Source organism: Engystomops pustulosus, chromosome 1 (assembly GCF_040894005.1).
Source record: "Engystomops pustulosus chromosome 1, aEngPut4.maternal, whole genome shotgun sequence".
Lineage (NCBI taxonomy): Eukaryota > Metazoa > Chordata > Amphibia > Anura > Leptodactylidae > Engystomops > Engystomops pustulosus.
In genome coordinates, this window is record NC_092411.1 from 3,468,913 (window position 1) to 3,489,301 (window position 20,389).

At 44.6% G+C, this 20,389-nt stretch overlaps 1 protein-coding gene across 4 annotated transcripts in view; it reads left to right on the plus strand.

Moving 5' to 3' along the window:
• The window catches only part of LOC140115005 (von Willebrand factor A domain-containing protein 5A-like), a 130,171-nt gene that overhangs the window by 8,014 nt on the left and 101,768 nt on the right, over positions 1 to 20,389 (plus strand). For 3 of the 4 annotated variants that reach the window (XM_072132759.1, XM_072132758.1, XM_072132757.1), the window contains exons 2-20: positions 612 to 685; positions 1,719 to 1,921; positions 2,496 to 2,718; positions 4,397 to 4,566; positions 4,857 to 4,992; positions 5,770 to 5,939; positions 6,031 to 6,119; positions 6,268 to 6,412; positions 7,300 to 7,379; positions 8,360 to 8,474; positions 8,646 to 8,804; positions 9,354 to 9,457; positions 9,823 to 10,031; positions 11,057 to 11,125; positions 13,411 to 13,428; positions 16,496 to 16,519; positions 17,051 to 17,077; positions 18,199 to 18,225; positions 18,480 to 18,655. The exons of the other annotated variant lie outside the window; for it this stretch is intronic. In XM_072132759.1, coding sequence (XP_071988860.1) covers positions 622 to 685; positions 1,719 to 1,921; positions 2,496 to 2,718; positions 4,397 to 4,566; positions 4,857 to 4,992; positions 5,770 to 5,939; positions 6,031 to 6,119; positions 6,268 to 6,412; positions 7,300 to 7,379; positions 8,360 to 8,474; positions 8,646 to 8,804; positions 9,354 to 9,457; positions 9,823 to 10,031; positions 11,057 to 11,125; positions 13,411 to 13,428; positions 16,496 to 16,519; positions 17,051 to 17,077; positions 18,199 to 18,225; positions 18,480 to 18,655 — 2,208 coding nt within the window. In that variant the 5' untranslated portion in view covers positions 612 to 621. The remainder of the gene's footprint in view (positions 1 to 611; positions 686 to 1,718; positions 1,922 to 2,495; positions 2,719 to 4,396; positions 4,567 to 4,856; positions 4,993 to 5,769; positions 5,940 to 6,030; positions 6,120 to 6,267; positions 6,413 to 7,299; positions 7,380 to 8,359; positions 8,475 to 8,645; positions 8,805 to 9,353; positions 9,458 to 9,822; positions 10,032 to 11,056; positions 11,126 to 13,410; positions 13,429 to 16,495; positions 16,520 to 17,050; positions 17,078 to 18,198; positions 18,226 to 18,479; positions 18,656 to 20,389) is intronic. 4 annotated transcript variants of the gene reach the window in all.

The following is a 20,389-nucleotide window of genomic DNA, read 5'->3' on the forward strand; positions in this document are numbered from 1 at the left end:
GATCCCAAACCCTTCTAAAGGACCTCCTCTTAATGGACACTGCCTCCACTTAATGGTCCCCTCAATAGGGTCTCCTGTTAAGTACCTCCTCTTGTACGCCAGTTGTGCTCCTCTTTATGCCCCCCTCAATAGTATTCTCAAATTTCTGACATTTTTTTGGAAAGAAAGGACCACTCGTTACAGAAAGATCAGAACTTTTTTATGGTTAAGATCCCTACTGTACGCTGCCCAATTACAGCGCATAGAGTGCACCTGGGGCTCCGACATCCCAGTGTTCCGGACCCCTCCTCTCTGATGCATAATGTCAGACCTTTGGGGCCTTGTTTTTATATTTGGCTACTCAGCACACACCTCAAATCATTGAGTACAACCAGGAGTACAACTTGTGAAGTTCCGGTTACAACCGATCCAAGAGGCTAAGGGGACCCATATGAGGAGACCAGTACTATAAGCCATACATTATAGTCGGGGGGGGGGGGGGGGCCTGGCACAGACTTTGCACTGGGGCCCGTTAGCTTCAGGTTACACCACTGAGTACAACAACAAAACCTTCATCTGTAAATGCCCTGGTGGTCAGAGATGATAAAGCCCCGATCATTTTTATTTTACAGAAGAGCAAAGATGGCGTCGCCTTCTCCATGTCCTCCATGTTGTGGTCTCATTATCGTTGGGTCCAAAGTGCCAGGTGAGAAATCTGTGTGTAATAAAATACATCATGTTTCTAAGGGGAAATTAGAAAGAAGTCCATTTGTCCTTTTGTAGAACCGTTTGTGTTTCAGGAGCTTCAGCCTTAAAGGGGTCTTCTCCTCTTGTCTGGGCATTCACATTCTGTTTCATTAATCTGCCATATATAAACATTTCCTCAATTAGATGTTATTAAAAAAACGTTCCTGTGTGAAGAAAATTTATCTTAAATGTAGTAGTATGGTCCCTGAGAAACGAGACTGTGTCCTTGGATACGACCACCTCTGCTGGAGGGATTGCACAAAGAAACTTTCTGAATAAGGAAAAGTTTCTGAATATTAAATGTCCAAGGAGACCCTGCAGGTCCCACAACCGTCCTGTAGTAATGATTGCTGAATCCTGGTGCTCAGACTGGACTCTATAGCACATGTCTGGCCACTGCTGCCAAAATGTGAGGGGGTTTCGTTTCTAAGGCACAGCAAGGCCACATTTACCAGAAATTGGGGCACATTTACTTACCCGGTCCTGTAGCGATTCAGCGGCGCATTCTCAGACGAAGATTCGGGTCTTCCGGCGATTCACTTAGGTTGTGAGCCCGATGTCCACCAGGTGTCGTTGCTGCGCTGAAGTCCGCCGAGGTCCGCTGGAGTTCACCAACCTATTCTTGGTGCATGTGAGTGATTGATTTTGCGACACAATTTGTTTTTTAAATTCCACAGTTTTTCCGAATCCATCGGGTTTTCACCACACCCTCGGTTTCTGTCGCGTGAAAGCCGACGTGATTGCACCGAAATCCGATCGCGGGCAGCAAAATCCCGCCGGAATTCGAAAAAAATTGGGAAACCCGACGAAAGTGCGGCCGTGGAGCCCCATAAATGAGCCCCATAATATTCACACAGGAAGATTTTTTTTTTAATAACATCCAATTGAAGAAATCTTTACATACGGCAAATGAATTTCATTAAATGTGAATGCCCAGATGGGAAAACCCCTTTAAAACTCTCATGTTTCTCCATTTTCATTGGCTCATCCAGTTCCTCTTAAGGGGATCTCGGTCGATGTCCAGGTGAAAGGTTTTGTGTCTGATGTGTCCGCAACCCTCAAGTACAAGAATGAGGAGGAGAAGGCGGTGGAGGCCATCTTTGTGTTCCCCATGGATGAAGACTCTGCGGTCTACAGCTTCGAGGCCACCATAGAGGGGAAAACCATTGTAGCCGATCTCCAGGAGAAGAAACAGGTGATGTTTTTGTTTGTTGTGGTGTATGTTTTCTTTTTTTTAACGTATAATCAAGTCCGTAACAATGATTAGCAGTTGAGACTGGATTGAGCTCCTGCGGTTCTGCTGTTTCGGAGCGGACAACGGCCTCATAAATATATAAGGACACTAGTTCAAGACACAATCCAGTCTTCAGGCTAATGACAAAGAAAAATGGGTCTTGGGATCTACTTTACCAGATATCTTGTGGCATCTGCTGCTGTGTCAGTGTGCATCCCTGGCTCACAGATCTAAAAAAGGTCCTAGTTTAAGACGAAAGCCAGTCAGCAGCACGATGACAGGACCTTTATAGAAGAACAAGTCCAAGGGAAGGTCTTCTACTAAGAAAGTAGGGAATTGCCCTTAACATCACGGCTGATCTTCGAGTCGTGGATGAGGAGACTATACATCCTAAGATAACAGCCAGTGCCTATTAAAAAAAGCTATTTTGTGCAGACACTGAATAAGCAGGGACTGCTGGGTAATTTCCGCTTTAAAGCCATAAATTACACCCAGCAAGGGAGGTTTTTATGTGTTTTCTCTTCTCTTTCCTTAGGCTCGTGAAACCTATGATGAGGCCATCAGCCAGGGCCAGCAGGCCTTCCTCCTGGAGGAAGATGAGAGCTCTGCTGATGTTTTCAGCTGTAATGTTGGGAACCTGCCCCCAGGTCAGGAGGCCGAAGTCACCTTAAAATATGTGCGGGAGCTTCCAATCGAGGCAGACGGAGCCGTACGCTTCGTGCTTCCTGCTGTCCTCAACCCCAGATACACCCCGGAAGGTAACACCATCCCATATCGGCTAAAATCAGATATCATCTTCATGTTCTTCTAGAATAATCCTAATGCTTATCATCACACACATCACAAACCTATGTGTAAACCTGCTACATACATGTACTAAGGAGGGTGATGGAAGTCGTAGTTAGAAGCATGAAGATGATTGATTGATGATGGATGAATGCTAGAATGTACAATCTGCAACATTAACCTTGCAACATCAAGAAGGATGAGTTGTGGAATTATGGAAATGCTAATATGCAAATAATGAAAAATATGGAAACAAAATATTCAAAGCATCTTGATTTATTTGGTATCAAGGATGAACACCCTTGTCAGAAATTTGTGTCCCTACAGGCCTTGGCGAGCCATCATTGAGGTTATTCCAGGTTCTCTGAGGAATGTTTTGGGTGTGTCAATCAGGGCCGGCACAGGGCATACCTGGGCAAGTGCCCCGAGCTGCTGGGGGGCCGACATAAGGCTGTATAATAAGGGGGCTCTGTATATAGTTAATCCATAGGGTAGGGGGCTTATATAAAAAAACCATGAAAGGGTTGTTTAATATGATAAACTAGGGAACAGAAGATTGTTTTAGTTTCTGAATTTTTAGTTTACTGCAAAGGGACCTACTGAGGTTCTGTCGCCCAGGGGCCTATTGAAATCTGGAGCCGACCCTGTTGTCAATGACCAAGAACCTCTACTGGTGGATTCATTTGTGATTACAGACAAATCATGTTCCAAATGTGCTCGAAAGTAGACCAGTCCGGAGACCGCATCGGGCATTGTAGAATATTTAGGCCACAAAGTCTGGTCATAGTAGCACGAACTACACATGATCTGGCATTTTCATGTTGAGAAATAGCACGTAGAACACTTTTGGCCAAATCGGTGGAAGGCTACATTCACACGACCGATGTGTTGCACCATTCCAGACTGTATGGCCATGTGCTGCTATCTCCTATTGACCCCTCACCCCTATGGAGAGGGGTCAACCCTCCTCCTCTGCTGAGCTCCGACGTATGCTCATCCGGGCTATGGATGGGTAAGAACACGTTGGGCTACGATTGTGTGATTGCAGCCTAAACCCAAGTTCTTTGCCTTGAATGAAAACTAAAAGGATATGGTTACTCAAGGCTGTGTAGTCGGAAACCGTTTTGGGGGAGTTGGAGTCTCGATCAAATGGACCGGCACCGGACCCACAAATATATAATATATTGGTACAGTTTGATCAATGCAGTATGTGCTGAAATTTTTATAGAATTTTGTGAAAATTTTAAAATGTCAGGGCTACTCCTGGTTACCCACATTATGCCCTTCCACCCCATAATCCCTGAATTAGGAGCGGTGTGATGGTCGCTCATGACGCTTTCCTCGTAGTCACCGGGCCAATAGTCACTGGCTATGATTGTACAAAGTGAGACTCCTCGCTGAATAGACCTCCGTTCCATCTTTATTGATGTCCTGCTCTACAACAAGAAAGAATAGAGACATGGAGTGAGGTCAGGAGAACCTCTGTGTGAGGTCAGTGCATGATTTGTCCATGATTGATTGGCCCAATGGTTCAAGGAGTAGAGTAGTTAATTGTATACAATTTCTATTCCGAATAATGGATCGTAAACCATAACCGCATTCTGTTATATCAGGAGGATTTACTTCTCTTTATTCATCCCCCCCATGTAGAACATTCGGTAAGTGTCACTGCCACCCGCCCCCTGGTGCCAATGGAGGACATCCCGTACTCCCTGAGTCTGAGCGCTCACTTCCAGTCTGCACACGGCATCGCCAAGATAGTATCCAACTGTGATATCAGCCCGGTGGAGTACACTGACCCGGACAAGACCGCCGCCAAGGTGAGGGAGTAATGTAGAGCTGTGGAGAACGTGCAGCATGAAGTCCTTCAACCCATGTTCCTGGTGTTGATACGTGACTGCAATGTAATATTTTATGATGGGACACGATGGGAGATGTTATTACATGAATACTTCTAGTAGCAACTATTGTTAATTTCTTAAACAGTTAATGGAGCATAAATATGTCTAGAGGTGACTTTCCATAGAAGATGACTTATTTTATGTTCCATAGTCATCGTAGTAGTAGTCGTTGTGCGATTTCTTTATTTGTTTTCTGTAAATATTCCCAGGTATCGCTGGCGGATGGACACAAGTTCCAGCGAGACGTGGAGCTCCTCGCCTATTACTCCGAGCCGAACAAACCAAGTGTGACGGTGGAGGCTGCAGTAGGATCTTCTGATGCTGTCAAGGAATCCAAACCATCAGGTAATTCATATAGCGAGGACCTTGTCCTTTCACCGTCCTCATGGATATTCATAGGCTCTTAGTTAGAGGAAGATTTTGATGTAAAACTTTGGAAATATCTTTCGCATTGTATGAATTTTTTAAATATATTTTGGCCTTCAAGTAAATCATGACTTGGGTATATAGATTCATAGAAACCGCAGCCCGTTCTCTACCACTGATCCCACAAATGTTACGGGGAAGAACCTTGTCTAACACTTTGGTCCATTGGGTGAAGAGTTGGAGACGGCTTTGACTAGAAGTTCTGATGTCGCTGTAATGTCCTCGATATTACAAATTTACAAAATCAATTTCATAAAATTTGATTTTCACGAAGCCGAGTTATAAAAGTTTAATCTCTTTAAGTCTTAAATGCAATCTATTACAAGGGTTTCTATTGGATAATCCTGAGTTTATTAATAGTGGGGATTTCTAGGGCAATATTATTGGCTGGCTCCATAGATCATTAGAGGACCGGTCAAACATAGACAACTGATTTCAATAAACTTTTTGTAATGCTTAGTTTCCCCTGCGGAGGCGCTGTAGGGATATTGGGTACCTACTGATAAGTCTCCTCAGACATTACCACCGATCACTTACCGTTACAGAACCGGGATCCTGGGGATCAGATTAATTACAAAGGACTTTTCTAATAAGTAATAAATATTGAAGCATAAAACCTCATAATTCTATAGTTTTCCCCAGTGTTTCCTGTGTTCTATTGTTCACGACCTCATTTATTATCCTATTTTTTTTTAGACTCTTTGATGACTGAATCCATCGCCATGTTGAACTTCTATCCCAGTTTTCCCGTTGAGCAGGAACAGACCAGCTGTGGAGAGTTTATCTTCGTGGTGGACCGGTCCGGAAGTATGGAGTGTGAAATGTATTACGAACCAAATGCCCCGCAGCGTATAGACTGCGCTAAGGTCCGTGATTCCAGGGGGCCCGGAATAATTCACTGGGGTGACAGGAGATGTGACCAGATTTTGTTGATCACGTTTTATCTCTGTTATCCAGGAGACCCTGGTCCTTCTATTGAAGAGTTTGCCTCTTGGCTGTTACTTTAATATCTTTGGATTTGGTTCCGATTTTGAGTCTTTCTTCACGTGAGTTTAATATTCAGCCTTTGCATATAAATATGTTTTTGGGAGAAGATACATTTCTCCATTAAGCAGGTTCCTCCGATGGATCCTTATCCATGGTTTCGATAGCCAATGGACTATACACTGTCTAATCCTTTATTCCATCCTCCAGGGAGAGTAAGGAGTATACACAACAATCTATGGAAGAAGCCATCACAAAGGTCAACGAGATGAAAGCCGACTTAGGAGGGACCGAAATTCTGGAACCTTTAAAAAAAATCTATGATACTGCCGGGATACCAGACCACCCAAGACAGGTAAGTTACTCCTAATGTAAGTGAGTGCTAGGAACTAACACAGGACAACCGTTTTAAGACTTGATATCCAAGGTAGAAATTTGTTAACATTCTGGGCGTCTCTTCTGCCAAATATGGCACATGATTACTGATAGGTTGTCACACCAGTAATAGATTTGTGGTATAGACGGAGGCCTGATCTTATTACAGTGAAGATGCTTTACCAGACGTGATCTGCTGCCTGAGGCGAGATATAGAACGACGCCCTCCCTACCCCATCCAATAGTAATGTATCAAGTTTTTTTTTAGTAAGTGTGTTCTCCATGCTGTGGCTCACGCCTATACAGACATCAGGTATGAAGAGACACTATTTTTAAGTGCCAAGTCCTGCTTTGTAGGAGAAAACTGCACTCCTGGTGCCGCCCCCCATCTTACTGTAGGTGGTGCTGCCTGAGGCAAGTGGCTCAACTCTCCTCATGGCTTGTGCACCCCTGTGTTTTACTGTATAACAAATGCACTTACACCAAGCCCAATAACAGACCTCCCAACAGTCCCGGATGTGGGGAGACAGCCCCAGCTTTTAGGCTCTGTCCTACCCAGCATCCTCCAGACACCAACAATGCTGGTTAGAGAAATCATGCAGAGGTGGAGCTGCTGGGGGGGCATATTTAGAGGGGGAGAAAAAAGAGGGGGTTTTAATATGGGGGAGGGCTGGGGCACAATATCAGAGGGGCTACAATGTGAGGGGGAGATGGAGGGCTCTACGGGGGGATTTATACTGTGTGTAAGGAGAGTCCTCTTATGTCACAATGTGAAGCCATTCTCTCTCCTTCTGTTATAGTATTTGTAAAAGTGTCTAAAATTGCTGAAACAGATTTTATATTGTGATTGTTGTCTTTTTTTTAAAGCTTTTTCTCTTCACGGATGGAGAAGTTGGAAACACAAAACAAGTGATTGATGAAGTGGCGAGAAATGCCCATAATCACCGGTAACATCACTGATACTTTGGGGTCATTCTATTCCTAACACATTGATCCACAAGTTATAGTAAAGCCCTTGTCTTGCTCCAAAATAAAAAAAAAACGTGTTGGAAAAAGGCGTTTCATACTTCTCATCCGCTCTATTCCCTATTATAAAAGCAGGAAATATCCAAATATGTTTTCCAAGTTGTTAAATGGAAAAAATTCCTCCTTTTTGGCCCCTTACCACCAAGTACGACCTACAAGAAGCCTAATAAGATGATGTGGGATTAAGCCAAACCAGTCTATCTATTCCAGAAGGATCAGACTCCCAACTGTAGACGGCGATTTCTCGACCTGGTTGGGTCCAACATCATGATATTAGGCTTCTTGTAGGTCATAGTTGGTGTGAAGGGGGCTGCCTTTCAAGGTAACAAAAGGAGGCATTGGTTTCCATTTCCCACCTTGCAAAACGTATTTACATATTTCCCAGAATCCCCTAGTGGAGCATCAATGACTTTAAGTCTCTACAAGCCTTAATTGGTGAATTCTTACCTCCTGACCCTACTACGAAAGTGGCAGCTCCTGTGTTTCCGGCCAAACATCTCACAGGTTCACCAGGACATCTGCGGTGTCTTTCCCGGTACCTTGTGGGAAAGTAAACAAAAAGTAGACAAATGAATGTGATGAAAACACATCAAAATAAACCATCACCTGCTTAATCTGGTGATCACCTGACCTCGGAGATTTCCATCAGTCTTCTACACCAACTACACATTGTACATCATCGCAGATACTTATTGCCGTATCATTTCGTCCATGATGGATGATTTCTAACTTGCCATCTTTGCTGGGGTGTATTTAATTATCTGTTTCCAAAATCCTGTTACCTGCCATGTAAAACTCATTGATCAGTGAACATTTCTTTGATGGTTGGAAGTGATTTTGAGGTAAGACTAGAGAATCGTGATATAACATCGTAACCTTCATATTCTTGGCGTCTGTGCAGATGCTTCACATTTGGGATCGGTGAAGGCGCCTCCACGTCCCTCATTAAAGGCATGGCCCGAGCCGGGAGCGGAATATGTGAGTTCATCTCCGGCAAAGACAGAATGCAGACCAAGGTGAGCGCTGGACTCTCTAGTGATATGATTAATGAGTGTCTGTCCCCATCGAAGTTGGTTCTGTATCTCCGTACGAAAGCCGTGATTTCAGTAATATGCTGGTAAATTATTTTAGATACAGAAACCCAGATATTTTAAAAAATAAATTCCAATTTTTTATTTTCATATTAGGTTCTTCGGGCTCTGAAATGTTCCTTACAGCCCACCGTGAAGAACGTGTCGTTGACTTGGTCTCTTCCTCCCGGCATGGAAGCCATTGTCCTGTCTAAAGTCCCCACCGCCATCTTCCAGGGTCAGAGGTCCATTGTCTACGCCCAACTGAAAGGAAAGGTAGGTCATATGGAGTCCAATGGGGAGATTTATCAGGGCTTTTACAACATAAACTTTGATTATTTTCCTCCTTGCACCACCTCCGCAACGAGTGGGGGTGCTGGACAATGGAGTCGACTGGCGTGGGTGTTCCTTCTCGTGCTGACGTCTGTCGTCCCAACAGATCATAGCACAATTCTGCCCCAGGTCCTGTTTGGTGTCCAATTGCCCATCAGCGTAGTCAGATTTATCAAGAGGCTGGAGCCAGAAGGGTGGGGGGCAACATCATAGACTGACGTCCCAAGAGTCTGGACTCCAAAGACCAAACTCCTAAAGCCCTCACAGATAATACATAGGGGCAATGCCTAGAAATCATCATCTTGAGAGATGATCCTCTCGTGACTCAATCCTCTCCGCATTAGCTGGGAATGTTTCTGCCCCTCGTGTGGTGAAGCGGGTAACACTAAGCCTCGTCTTCACACTTCTTATTGACCAGACCTACAACACCTGATACATGAATTTCATTCTCCAATAAGCAAGTGATTAAAGTTTCACATTTCCAATCCGCAGGTGGAGACTGAAGCGGAGGGGGAGGTTTGCCTTCAGTACAACTTTAAGCAGGACCCTATAAAGAACTCCATTCGTTTTCCTCTAAAAGTTGAGAAAGTTGAAAGGTAATTCCAGGACAATCCACTGGATAACAGAAGGAAAAACATTTGTCCAAACATTGAAGCACCTAAAAGTTTGTTTACTTTGTGACCAGGATTTTGGAGCGTTCTAAGCCATGTCCTACGCGACCTCCTTTGATAAATAATAGGATATATCAGGATGATGGGGCAGAGAAAGTTGAGGAACGCATGATTGTTCAATCAGACTACACGATGGTTTATTTGTTGTCTGTAACCATGGAGATTAAAAACAGTGGTGGAAAAATAGGGGAAGTTTCAATTACCGATCCTTACAACTGACCTGGCCTGTATATAACATACATGAATATACCCGGGGCGTGAACTGTTCCTCCTCTTCCTTCATCCCTCAGACCCACCATCCACAGACTGGCCGCCAAGACTCTGATCTCCGACCTGGAAAGTGGAAAGGACTCGGAGTCTGAGGAGGTGAAGAAGCGAATCCTGGAGACCAGTCTACAGTCCGGAGTCATCTCCTCGCTCACGGCCTTTGTCGCTGTTAATAAGGACACCAAGACCGTAGTGGAAGGTCCTCCAGTGCGAAGAGACATCCCCGCTCCAGGTACTTAACTTTGTACTTTCTTGTTTTCACAAAGGTTGGTAGTAATGTACATTGTAAACATGAATAAGTTGCAGACACATTTATTACACGTTTATAACGGCTCCCGTAAGACAACTGGCCAAAGCCGTGACCATGTAAGAAAATCCGCCACAGCAGCAGGATCATGAGAAAGGCCGATTCTAACTATTCTACTACCTGAGGTGAAAAATAAAATGGCACCACATCCCCCCATTAAATAAAATCATAAAAAACAAATGCAAGCAGATAAATCTGCCATATCTGCAGTGTATACAACTGCCAGAAATGGACCTGCAATAAATATACCAGCAGTTACTATCCGGCACACCTGAATATATACCATCAATGAATATACACATATACGTATATAGCAGCAATTAATGTACAGGGCTGCCAGGAAGACGTAGACATCACTTGCTGTTTATCTCTGAAGCTGCAGTACCTTCACTCTCTCTCTGTTCTTTCTCCGCTCATTCCTGGTCTTCATCCTAGTGGACTCCTCCCATGTGACAATTCTTTATCAGTTACAGACGACAACTATGACTTCTACCAGCCATGATTTATTGCTGCTGAATTTGCCTCCCTGGTGTCTTTGGCTTTAGCAGCACTTCTCCACACTGCGCCATGAAAATAACACAGTCACTGACAGCATAGTGTCTCCTGGAGAACAACTATGTTTCCCACCGAGCTCCTAAATAATATATACCTCTCACATCTCACCACACTGTGTCCCAGGATATATCAAATAATACACAATGACCCCCTGAAAAAATTACTTTATAGATTTCCTTAAATTTTCTTTGGCTATTAATAGGATGGGCGCATTTAACTGATTGGAGGTGGTTCAGCATCTGTCATTTATTTATGGCCTAATATTCACACCACCAAACACCTTGACTATGAATATACGTGAAACACATGAATATAGCGACTAAAATGTCCCAAGTTATTGAAGCCTCTGTACTGTGTGTACTAAACTGAGTCATATTTCACGCTTCATTTCCCAGGTTTTATGTATTACTCTGGAATGCCAATGGCTATGGCCTGTAGTATGCCCGCGCCAAAAATGCGAATGAGTAAGTAACGGAACTCCTTTAGGGTGTGAATGTACATACATGATGTTATATGGCGCCCGGCAGAGGGTGGTCCTGACTGTGGCCCAGCCTGTTACATGTGGGAACATCTGTATAAAAAAAAAAAAAAGATGCCCCCCCCCCAAAAAAAAAAATCCTTTCCACCTGGATTTCAGATGTTTCAATCTTCCGTTATGTAACAGATCAGAACTGGAAGTTGTAACCTACAGAAGCAGCAGAACGGGATTAGTTTCTTTGTGTACACTAGTAAATTGTCTTTCGCAAACGAGCCGGCACAAAGAGCCGGCTCCCCTCACTGAGCCAATGGCTCACTGGCTCACCACGCTCCCTTTAAAGGACACCTGTCATCAGGTCTGTGTCACTTGTCCTGTCGCCTCTACCTGTTGGAGCAGCTCACAAGGATCCCATCCCAGCCTTTATCTAGTTATTTCATACATTATTCATTGTAAAATCACGTATTTTTTATCATGTAAATGAGGCTGGTCACATGGTCAGAGGCAGTGATGTCACCCCTGTTACCCCTCCCCTCTCCTCCCCCTGCTCATGTCTGTGTGTAATGTATAGTAAAGCATTGCTAGTGTGTGTGCTGCATCTGCTGACATGCTGCATCCTCCTAATACACAGGTGAGAGACACAGACATCAGCTACACATGAATCTGACATGTTCTGCTGTAACATGGCTGCCTGGAGCTGCTGTATCTCTCCTATACACACACACAGGCTGCAGGGGGCGTGGCCACCAGCACCAGGAAGCACATCATTATACAGCCTCACATCATTATACAGGCTGTCAGTCATGCACTGGGGGTGTGGCTGTGCCTCCCACTTATGAATAGAGTGGACAGCTTGAATATGCTAATGCTTCATTGGACATTTCACAGGTCATTTGCATACAGCTTTAGGACCTCATTGCTTAGGTTTACAGGCATGTAGAGGGACAATGAAGGGATAGAGGCAATGCTCTCTAATGGCAGTTTATGAAAATATATTTAGTTTAGGGGGGTTATTTTGCCTGACGGGTTCTCTTTAACCTGATGCTAATTGGGTTAAAAGTAGAGTGGTGTAGGGTGACTGACCGGCCTACAGCTTTAATAGGGAGCCGGTCAGGAGCCGGAAGAGCAGAGCCTAATGAGCCGGATCACTAAGAAGAGCCGTAATTCCCATCACTAGTGCCCAGGGCAGGCAGATCTCCAGCAATTCCAGGAATTCTTTTGAATAGTAGAATTTCCATTTCCATTATGGGGTTCAAGACCAGGAATAACCTTTTTATATGTCGATGTATTATATAGACTTTCGGGACATGTTTATATTTATATATATATATACTTTTATATAAGTTCTAGAAAAGGGGTGGTGATTTGACTCATTGGGGCAGATTTACTTACCCGGTCCGTTCGCGATCCAGCGGCGCGTTCTCTGCGGTGGATTCGGGTCCGGCCGGGATTCATTAAGGCAGTTCTGCGCTGAAGAGCATCGGAACGCACTCAAATACACCGGCCTGTCCTGGATGAAGGTAAGTGCAAGCTCCACAACACTTTGGGTTTTTTTAAATGCGGCGGTTTTTTGAAATCCATCGGGTTTTCGTTCAACCACGTGCATGCCGGTGCCGATGCGCCAAAATCTGATCGTGTGCGCCAGAAACCTGGGGCAATTCAGGGAAAATCGGCGCAAATCGGAAATATTCGGGTAACACATCGGGAAACCGCGGATCGGGCCCTTAGTAAATGACCCCCATTATTATTTATTTTTTTACTATTTTTTTTTTTTTTTAGGGGATTTTGACCCTAGGGAGTCTGATTGCTTCTACTCTATATACAACAATATTACTTTATAGCAGCAAATGGAGAATTAGCTATAGATCTGTGAAAGTGTGCCGCGGAACCTGAAGGCAGGTCGTTAAGGGGTTAAAGGATACAAAAGGCGGGACTTTTATCGGTGGTAAAAGGTCACCTTTAAATGGGTGTTTCCTACCAATATAACTGATAAGTGGGGGAGGGGCCGTTGCTGGGACTTCCACTAATCACAAGAATCAGTAGGGTAGCTCCTCTTAAAGGTGCAGAGAGGTTGAGTTATTAAAGATGGTAAAAGGGGTCGTCCACTTTCAGCAAATAATTGGTATTGTTTGTGTAAGGAAAATTTTTCCGATATATTTCCTGTATCCGTTCCTCCGTTTTCTCGATCCCCGCCTCCTGTCATCCGATAGTTTCAGTGTTTACTTCCTGTGGATAATATATGTTTTATTTCATTATTTTTTCTTTCCTTTCCAGTGGCCTGTCCCCGACCAGGTAACATAACGTCTTATATTATGGATATTAGAGGGAAAAAACTGAAAAATAATGAAAAATTACTTGTACCATGTGATGTCATAATAATCTTTATTACTATGGCGCCATCATAGGGGACGTATATAATATTACATTACAGAGTACAAACATATGGAACAATAGGAGGGAGGGCCATAATCACAAGAGCTTACAGTCTATGAGGATGAGGGGGTGACACAAGAGCTTACAGTCTATGAGGATGAGGGGGGGACACAAGAGCTTACAGTCTATGAGGATGAGGAGGTGACACAAGAGCTTACAGTCTATGAGGATGAGGGGGGACACAAGAGCTTACAGTCTATGAGGATGAGGGGGGGACACAAGAGCTTACAGTCTATGAGGATGAGGAGGTGACACAAGAGCTTACAGTCTATGAGGATGAGGGGGTGACACAAGAGCTTACAGTCTATGAGGATGAGGAGGTGACACAAGAGCTTACAGTCTATGAGGATGAGGGGGTGACACAAGAGCTTACAGTCTATGAGGATGAGGACGTGACACAAGAGCTTACAGTCTATGAGGATGAGGGGGTGACACAAGAGCTTACAGTCTATGAGGATGAGGGGGTGACACAAGAGCTTACAGTCTATGAGGATGAGGGGGTGACACAAGAGCTTACAGTCTATGAGGATGAGGGGGGACACAAGAGCTTACAGTCTATGAGGATGAGGGGTGACACAAGAGCTTACAGTCTATGAGGATGAGGGGGGACACAAGAGCTTACAGTCTATGAGGATGAGGAGGTGACACAAGAGCTTACAGTCTATGAGGATGAGGGGGGACACAAGAGCTTACAGTCTATGAGGATGAGGGGGGGACACAAGAGCTTACAGTCTATGAGGATGAGGAGGTGACACAAGAGCTTACAGTCTATGAGGATGAGGGGGTGACACAAGAGCTTACAGTCTATGAGGATGAGGAGGTGACACAAGAGCTTACAGTCTATGAGGATGAGGGGGTGACACAAGAGCTTACAGTCTATGAGGATGAGGACGTGACACAAGAGCTTACAGTCTATGAGGATGAGGGGGTGACACAAGAGCTTACAGTCTATGAGGATGAGGGGGTGACACAAGAGCTTACAGTCTATGAGGATGAGGGGGTGACACAAGAGCTTACAGTCTATGAGGATGAGGGGGGACACAAGAGCTTACAGTCTATGAGGATGAGGGGTGACACAAGAGCTTACAGTCTATGAGGATGAGGGGGGACACAAGAGCTTACAGTCTATGAGGATGAGGGGAGGACACAAGAGCTTACAGTCTATGAGGATGAGGGGGTGACACAAGAGCTTACAGTCTATGAGGATGAGGGGGTGACACAAGAGCTTACAGTCTATGAGGATGAAGGGGCACACAAGAGCTTACAGTCTATGAGGATGAGGAGGTGACACAAGAGCTTACAGTCTATGAGGATGAGGGGTGACACAAGAGCTTACAGTCTATGAGGATGAGGGGGGACACAAGAGCTTACAGTGTATGAGGATGAGGGGGGGACACAAGAGCTTACAGTCTATGAGGATGAGGGGGGGACACAAGAGCTTACAGTCTATGAGGATGAGGAGGTGACACAAGAGCTTACAGTCTATGAGGATGAGGGGGGATACAAGAGCTTACAGTCTATGAGGATGAGGGGGGACACAAGAGCTTACAGTCTATGAGGATGAGGGGGTGACACAAGAGCTTACAGTCTATGAGGATGAGGAGGTGACACAAGAGCTTACAGTCTATGAGGATGAGGAGGTGACACAAGAGGTTACAGTCTATGAGGATGAGGGGTGACACAAGAGCTTACAGTCTATGAGGATGAGGGGATGACACAAGAGCTTACAGTCTATGAGGATGAGGGGTGACACAAGAGCTTACAGTCTATGAGGATGAGGGGTGACACAAGAGCTTACAGTATATGAGGATGAGGGGTGACACAAGAGCTTACAATCTATGAGGATGAGGGGGACACAAGAGCTTACAGTATATGAGGATGAGGAGGTGACACAAGAGCTTACGGTCTATGAGGATGAGGAGGTGACACAAGAGCTTACAGTCTATGAGGATGAGGGGTGACACAAGAGCTTACAGTCTATGAGGATGAGGGGGTGACACAAGAGCTTACAGTCTATGAGGATGAGGAGGTGACACAAGAGCTTACGGTCTATGAGGATGAGGAGGTGACACAAGAGCTTACAGTCTATGAGGATGAGGGGGTGACACAAGAGCTTACAGTCTATGAGGATGAGGGGGTGACACAAGAGCTTACAGTCTATGAGGATGAGGAGGTGACACAAGAGCTTACAGTCTATGAGGATGAGGGGGTGACACAAGAGCTTACAGTCTATGAGGATGAGGAGGTGACACAAGAGCTTACAGTCTATGAGGATGGGGAGGTGACAAGTCTATGAGGATGAGGGGTCACACAAGAGCTTACAGTCTATGAGGATGAGGGGTGACAAGTCTATGAGGATGAGGGGTGACACAAGAGCTTACAGTCTATGAGGATGAGGGGGGATACAAGAGCTTACAGTCTATGAGGATGAGGGGGTGACACAAGAGCTTACAGTCTATGAGGATGAGGGGTGACACAAGAGCTTACAGTCTATGAGGATGAGGGGGTGACACAAGAGCTTACAGTCTATGAGGATGAGGAGGTGACACAAGAGCTTACAGTCTATGAGGATGAGGAGGTGACACAAGAGCTTACAGTCTATGAGGATGAGGAGGTGACACAAGAGCTTACAGTCTATGAGGATGAGGGAGTGACACAAGAGCTTACGGTCTATGAGGATGAGGACGTGACACAAGAGCCCCCCCCCCAAAAAAAAAATACCACAATCAAGGACATCAACGCAAAAACTATAAGCCTGAACTGGTTAATGTTGCGGCCACATAATCCATAATATTAGATCATAGAAGATTCCCGAATCTGTTACTTCCACCACTTACCCTATAGAGATGTAGAACATGTGGAGGGGCCAGAAATACACAAAAAAGGTCGATTTGGTAATTAGACTTTTTTATTTTTCACATTTCAGCTGTTTACATGGAAAGCATCGAAGGTAAGAAGAGACAAATCCATAAAATAAGATAAACCATTGCAGGAAAGCAGAAAACTATTCATGTGCTGATATCACTATATGCATGACACATCCTATGGATACTGGGAAGTATGCAAACACATTTCCCAAGGTTCTGAGATTGCCTTCTAATTACTGATAGATTTTAGCCGGTGTCATGACTTTTCATGGCTTTTTGCATCTTTCTTTCTTCACATGTGGAATATTTTTCCCTCTGTCATTATTAGACATAACTTAACTTAATTTCGAGACATCTATCGTTTGATTTCATTCCCACTGTGGACTGTTAGCAACATCTGGTGAGAATTTCATCTCCATAGCAATGTATTACTATATATACTCTATATTCACCTTGTCTTACATTACTACAAGGACAGATGATAATTCTTGACTCTAAACCCCCTGAGGATGTATATCCCCCTGTATGTATGCGGTGCTCTAGTAATGAACTTCTATGCAGGATGTTATTACAAGGTCATTTATGTTTTCTTATTTTCTTTCTTTACTTTTCAGTGGCGTGCTGCGCAGCTTTAGATTCAGGTAATTAATCTTCTCTTTTTATGGGAATTAGAGGAAATGTTTTAGAGCAAAATAATTGTTGTAACATGTGATTTATATATAAATCTGGGAGATGAGGTAGGATGTGAGGTGTAGTATCACTGGGAGATGAGGGATCATGGGAGGTGTAGTATCACTGGGAGATGAGGGATCATGGGAGGTGTAGTATCACTGGGAGATGAGGGATCATGGGAGGTGTAGTATCACTGGGAGATGAGGGATCATGGGAGGTGTAGTATCACTGGGAGATGAGGGATCATGGGAGGTGTAGTATCACTGGGAGATGAGGGATCATGGGAGGTGTAGTATCACTGGGAGATGAGGGATCATGGGAGGTGTAGTATCACTGGGAGATGAGGGATCATGGGAGGTGTAGTATCACTGGGAGATGAGGGATCATGGGAGGTGTAGTATCACTGGGAGATGAGGGATCATGGGAGGTGTAGTATCACTGGGAGATGAGGGATCACGGGGGTTGTAGTATCACTGGGAGATGAGGAATGATAGGGGGTGTAGTGAAGCCTAGAGCCAGAGCTGACATTTAGTCTCTAAGCCTCTAGTGACCACTGGATCGAAATCAATAATGATAATGGGCGTCGCTTGTACCATCTGAATACAGCGACACATATACACATGCGCTACCTCTCCATTTATACCTCCCAACCATCTTTGCGTGATATAGGGGAGAGCTGCTGAGGGCATAATATAAGGGGGAGCTGTGGTGGGGCACAATATCAGGGAGGCCACAATATGAGGGGGTTGCAAGCCAGCCCCACCCACATTCGCCCTCTCCCCCTCCTTCCCCTAGGACTCAGCACAGAAGGAAATGGACAGTATGTAAATAACGTATGAGTGTTGTCATAAAGGGGCTACATTTCTGTAGAGAGGTCACCAGAAGTCACAGGGGCGGAGAGGTCACCAGAGGTCACAGGGGCAGATAGGGTCGCCTGTAAGTCGGGTGTCCTTAAATCAGGGACTGCCTGTAATGTAGATGTTACAGGTGCAGACAAATTATATATTACATTGAAGAAGAATGGAGGGCACAGAAATACAGATTTATGGTCAATTTAGGAATTAATTATCTTTTTATTTTTACCTTTTAGATGATATTATGGCAGACGTGTGTCAAGGTAAGAAAAGACAAATCAGATTAAACTACTGCAAGGTGATCCCAATATTCATGATGTATCTGCTATCACTAGACCCTCTCGGGCAGGATTCTCCTCCCACATGCAGCAAAGTATGTGACCCCCTTTCTGAATATTTATCACCACGGTATTAATACTGCTCTATGGATATATAGTAACATAGATGGAATCTTCACCTTCTCATTCTTGTTACTTAAAAAAATGTAATAATTTTTTTTTTCTTTTACCAACCAAAGTTGGGGCCCCAAATATATTACCGTCACCCCCACCTCCACCTCCAGCCAAGGAGATCCCCATTTTCGTCAGGTTCATCTCTCTACAAAATGCCGACGGTTCCTGGAAACTTAACCCCGAGTTCTCCTCTATACTGGGAATATCCCAGCAGGACATCGAGGACAAGAATCCGGATCAGGTGAGACCGACGGGGGAGGGGAATATATTAAGACTGGGGGATATTGCAGGCGTGGTCTCTGCTGGTTTTCTGGTGGAGACTATAATAAATAAGGAGGGTCGGGGCAATCACCCCCCATCACTACCTGTCCCCTGCCGGTTTTGTAGTGTCACACCGAAAGTGCCTTGTGGGTCGGAAAAAGGCAGAAAAACCTAAATTTTTACACACTTTCAGACCTTGTAAATCTCCCCCGATTCAGTCTTGAGGATGTTAGATATTTTTATTTAAAGGAAATCAACCACAAGGATCCAGTATTTTACACCACGTACACCTACGCCTGAAACAGGATCTGTTCTTTTGTTATCCTGTAATGGCCTAGTTTTGGAGAAAAGCATCTTATAAAAGTATGAAAATGAGCCTCAGGGGCTCCTGTGTCCATTTTCTACTAATTATTCATACCTCAGTACCTCCTCCCACCCCTCCACCCGCCCTAAATATGGTGACAGAAGGGGCTTCTGTGCCCCGGGAGCTAATTTGCATAATTTTACATGAATGTTTCCCCCCTCACTAGGCCATAAGGAGATAAAGAGAAATTGGATTATGTTTCTGGGGACACACATCATCATGTAAGAGCTTGAGGTACAATTCTGCACCCAGGTGGTAGATTCTCTTTTAGTTTCATATTTTTTTAAAAAATTCATCCATAAATTTTTGTAGTAAATGATTTAAGTTATTTGAATATTCTTTGTGTTTTTTATGATCTCTCATTGTTGTCCGGGCAAAAACACAAAACTTTGTAAACGTTACATAACAAGGGCTATGGCCTCCATCGTAAATGCCCCCAGAGATGATCCCTCCCTGGTCCAATATTACCCCAAGACCAAAACAACTAACTGGGTCACAGCACAAGGTACAGGGCAGCCGACCTCCCGCTATTCCCAGGGCACTAGATTCTGCTAGGATAAAGTTCATCCAGTACCGAAAGAAGGACAAAACTTGAGACTTGTAGACAAATAACACAAAAAATCTGAATTTCATATTATAGTATAAAACACAAGTTACAAAGATCCTTATAGCAATAGACAAGACAGAAAAAGCTCAGTGCTGGGCAACAAAATGGCAAGAAAATTGTTACAATGTAAAGTGAAAGTGTCAAAGTGCTCAATAATAACACAGGGTCAACAAGGGTTAAAGGAAACCTATCATCAGAAATCTACCTATTAGGCAAGTGGCTCGTTACACACTAAGGCTGGATTCACACGACCGCAATCCCCCATAGACGGCAATGGGCGCGCGGCATGTCCTATTTTTTCAGGGCATACAACGCCATGCGCCATGTATCACTATGGAGAGGAGCAGGGGTGAGCAGCGCTCTCCCCCTCCTCCTCTCCCCGCGCACTGCCGTGTGCCCGCCGTGCTACGGTACGGCGGGCACCGGTCGTGTGAATCCAGTCTTAGCCCTAAACTATTTTTACCTAATCCTTAAATACACCCTCCACTAACCTAGACTTTATCTTACTAATATGCTAATTATCGGCAGAGTCTACGGGGCGTGTACTAGCCTCTCCTGGCAGTGGGAGCAAAGGCTACTCCCCGCCCCAGTAGCCTCTGCCAATACTTGGCACATGAGCTGGATATAGAGGCACATGAGTTCCAACTCACACCTTGTCCATCTGTTTTTTGGGACTTTTCTTGGCTTTTCTGCCGGTCAGTTGTATCACATCTGGTCCTGGATTCAGGTGATAACTCAGGGAA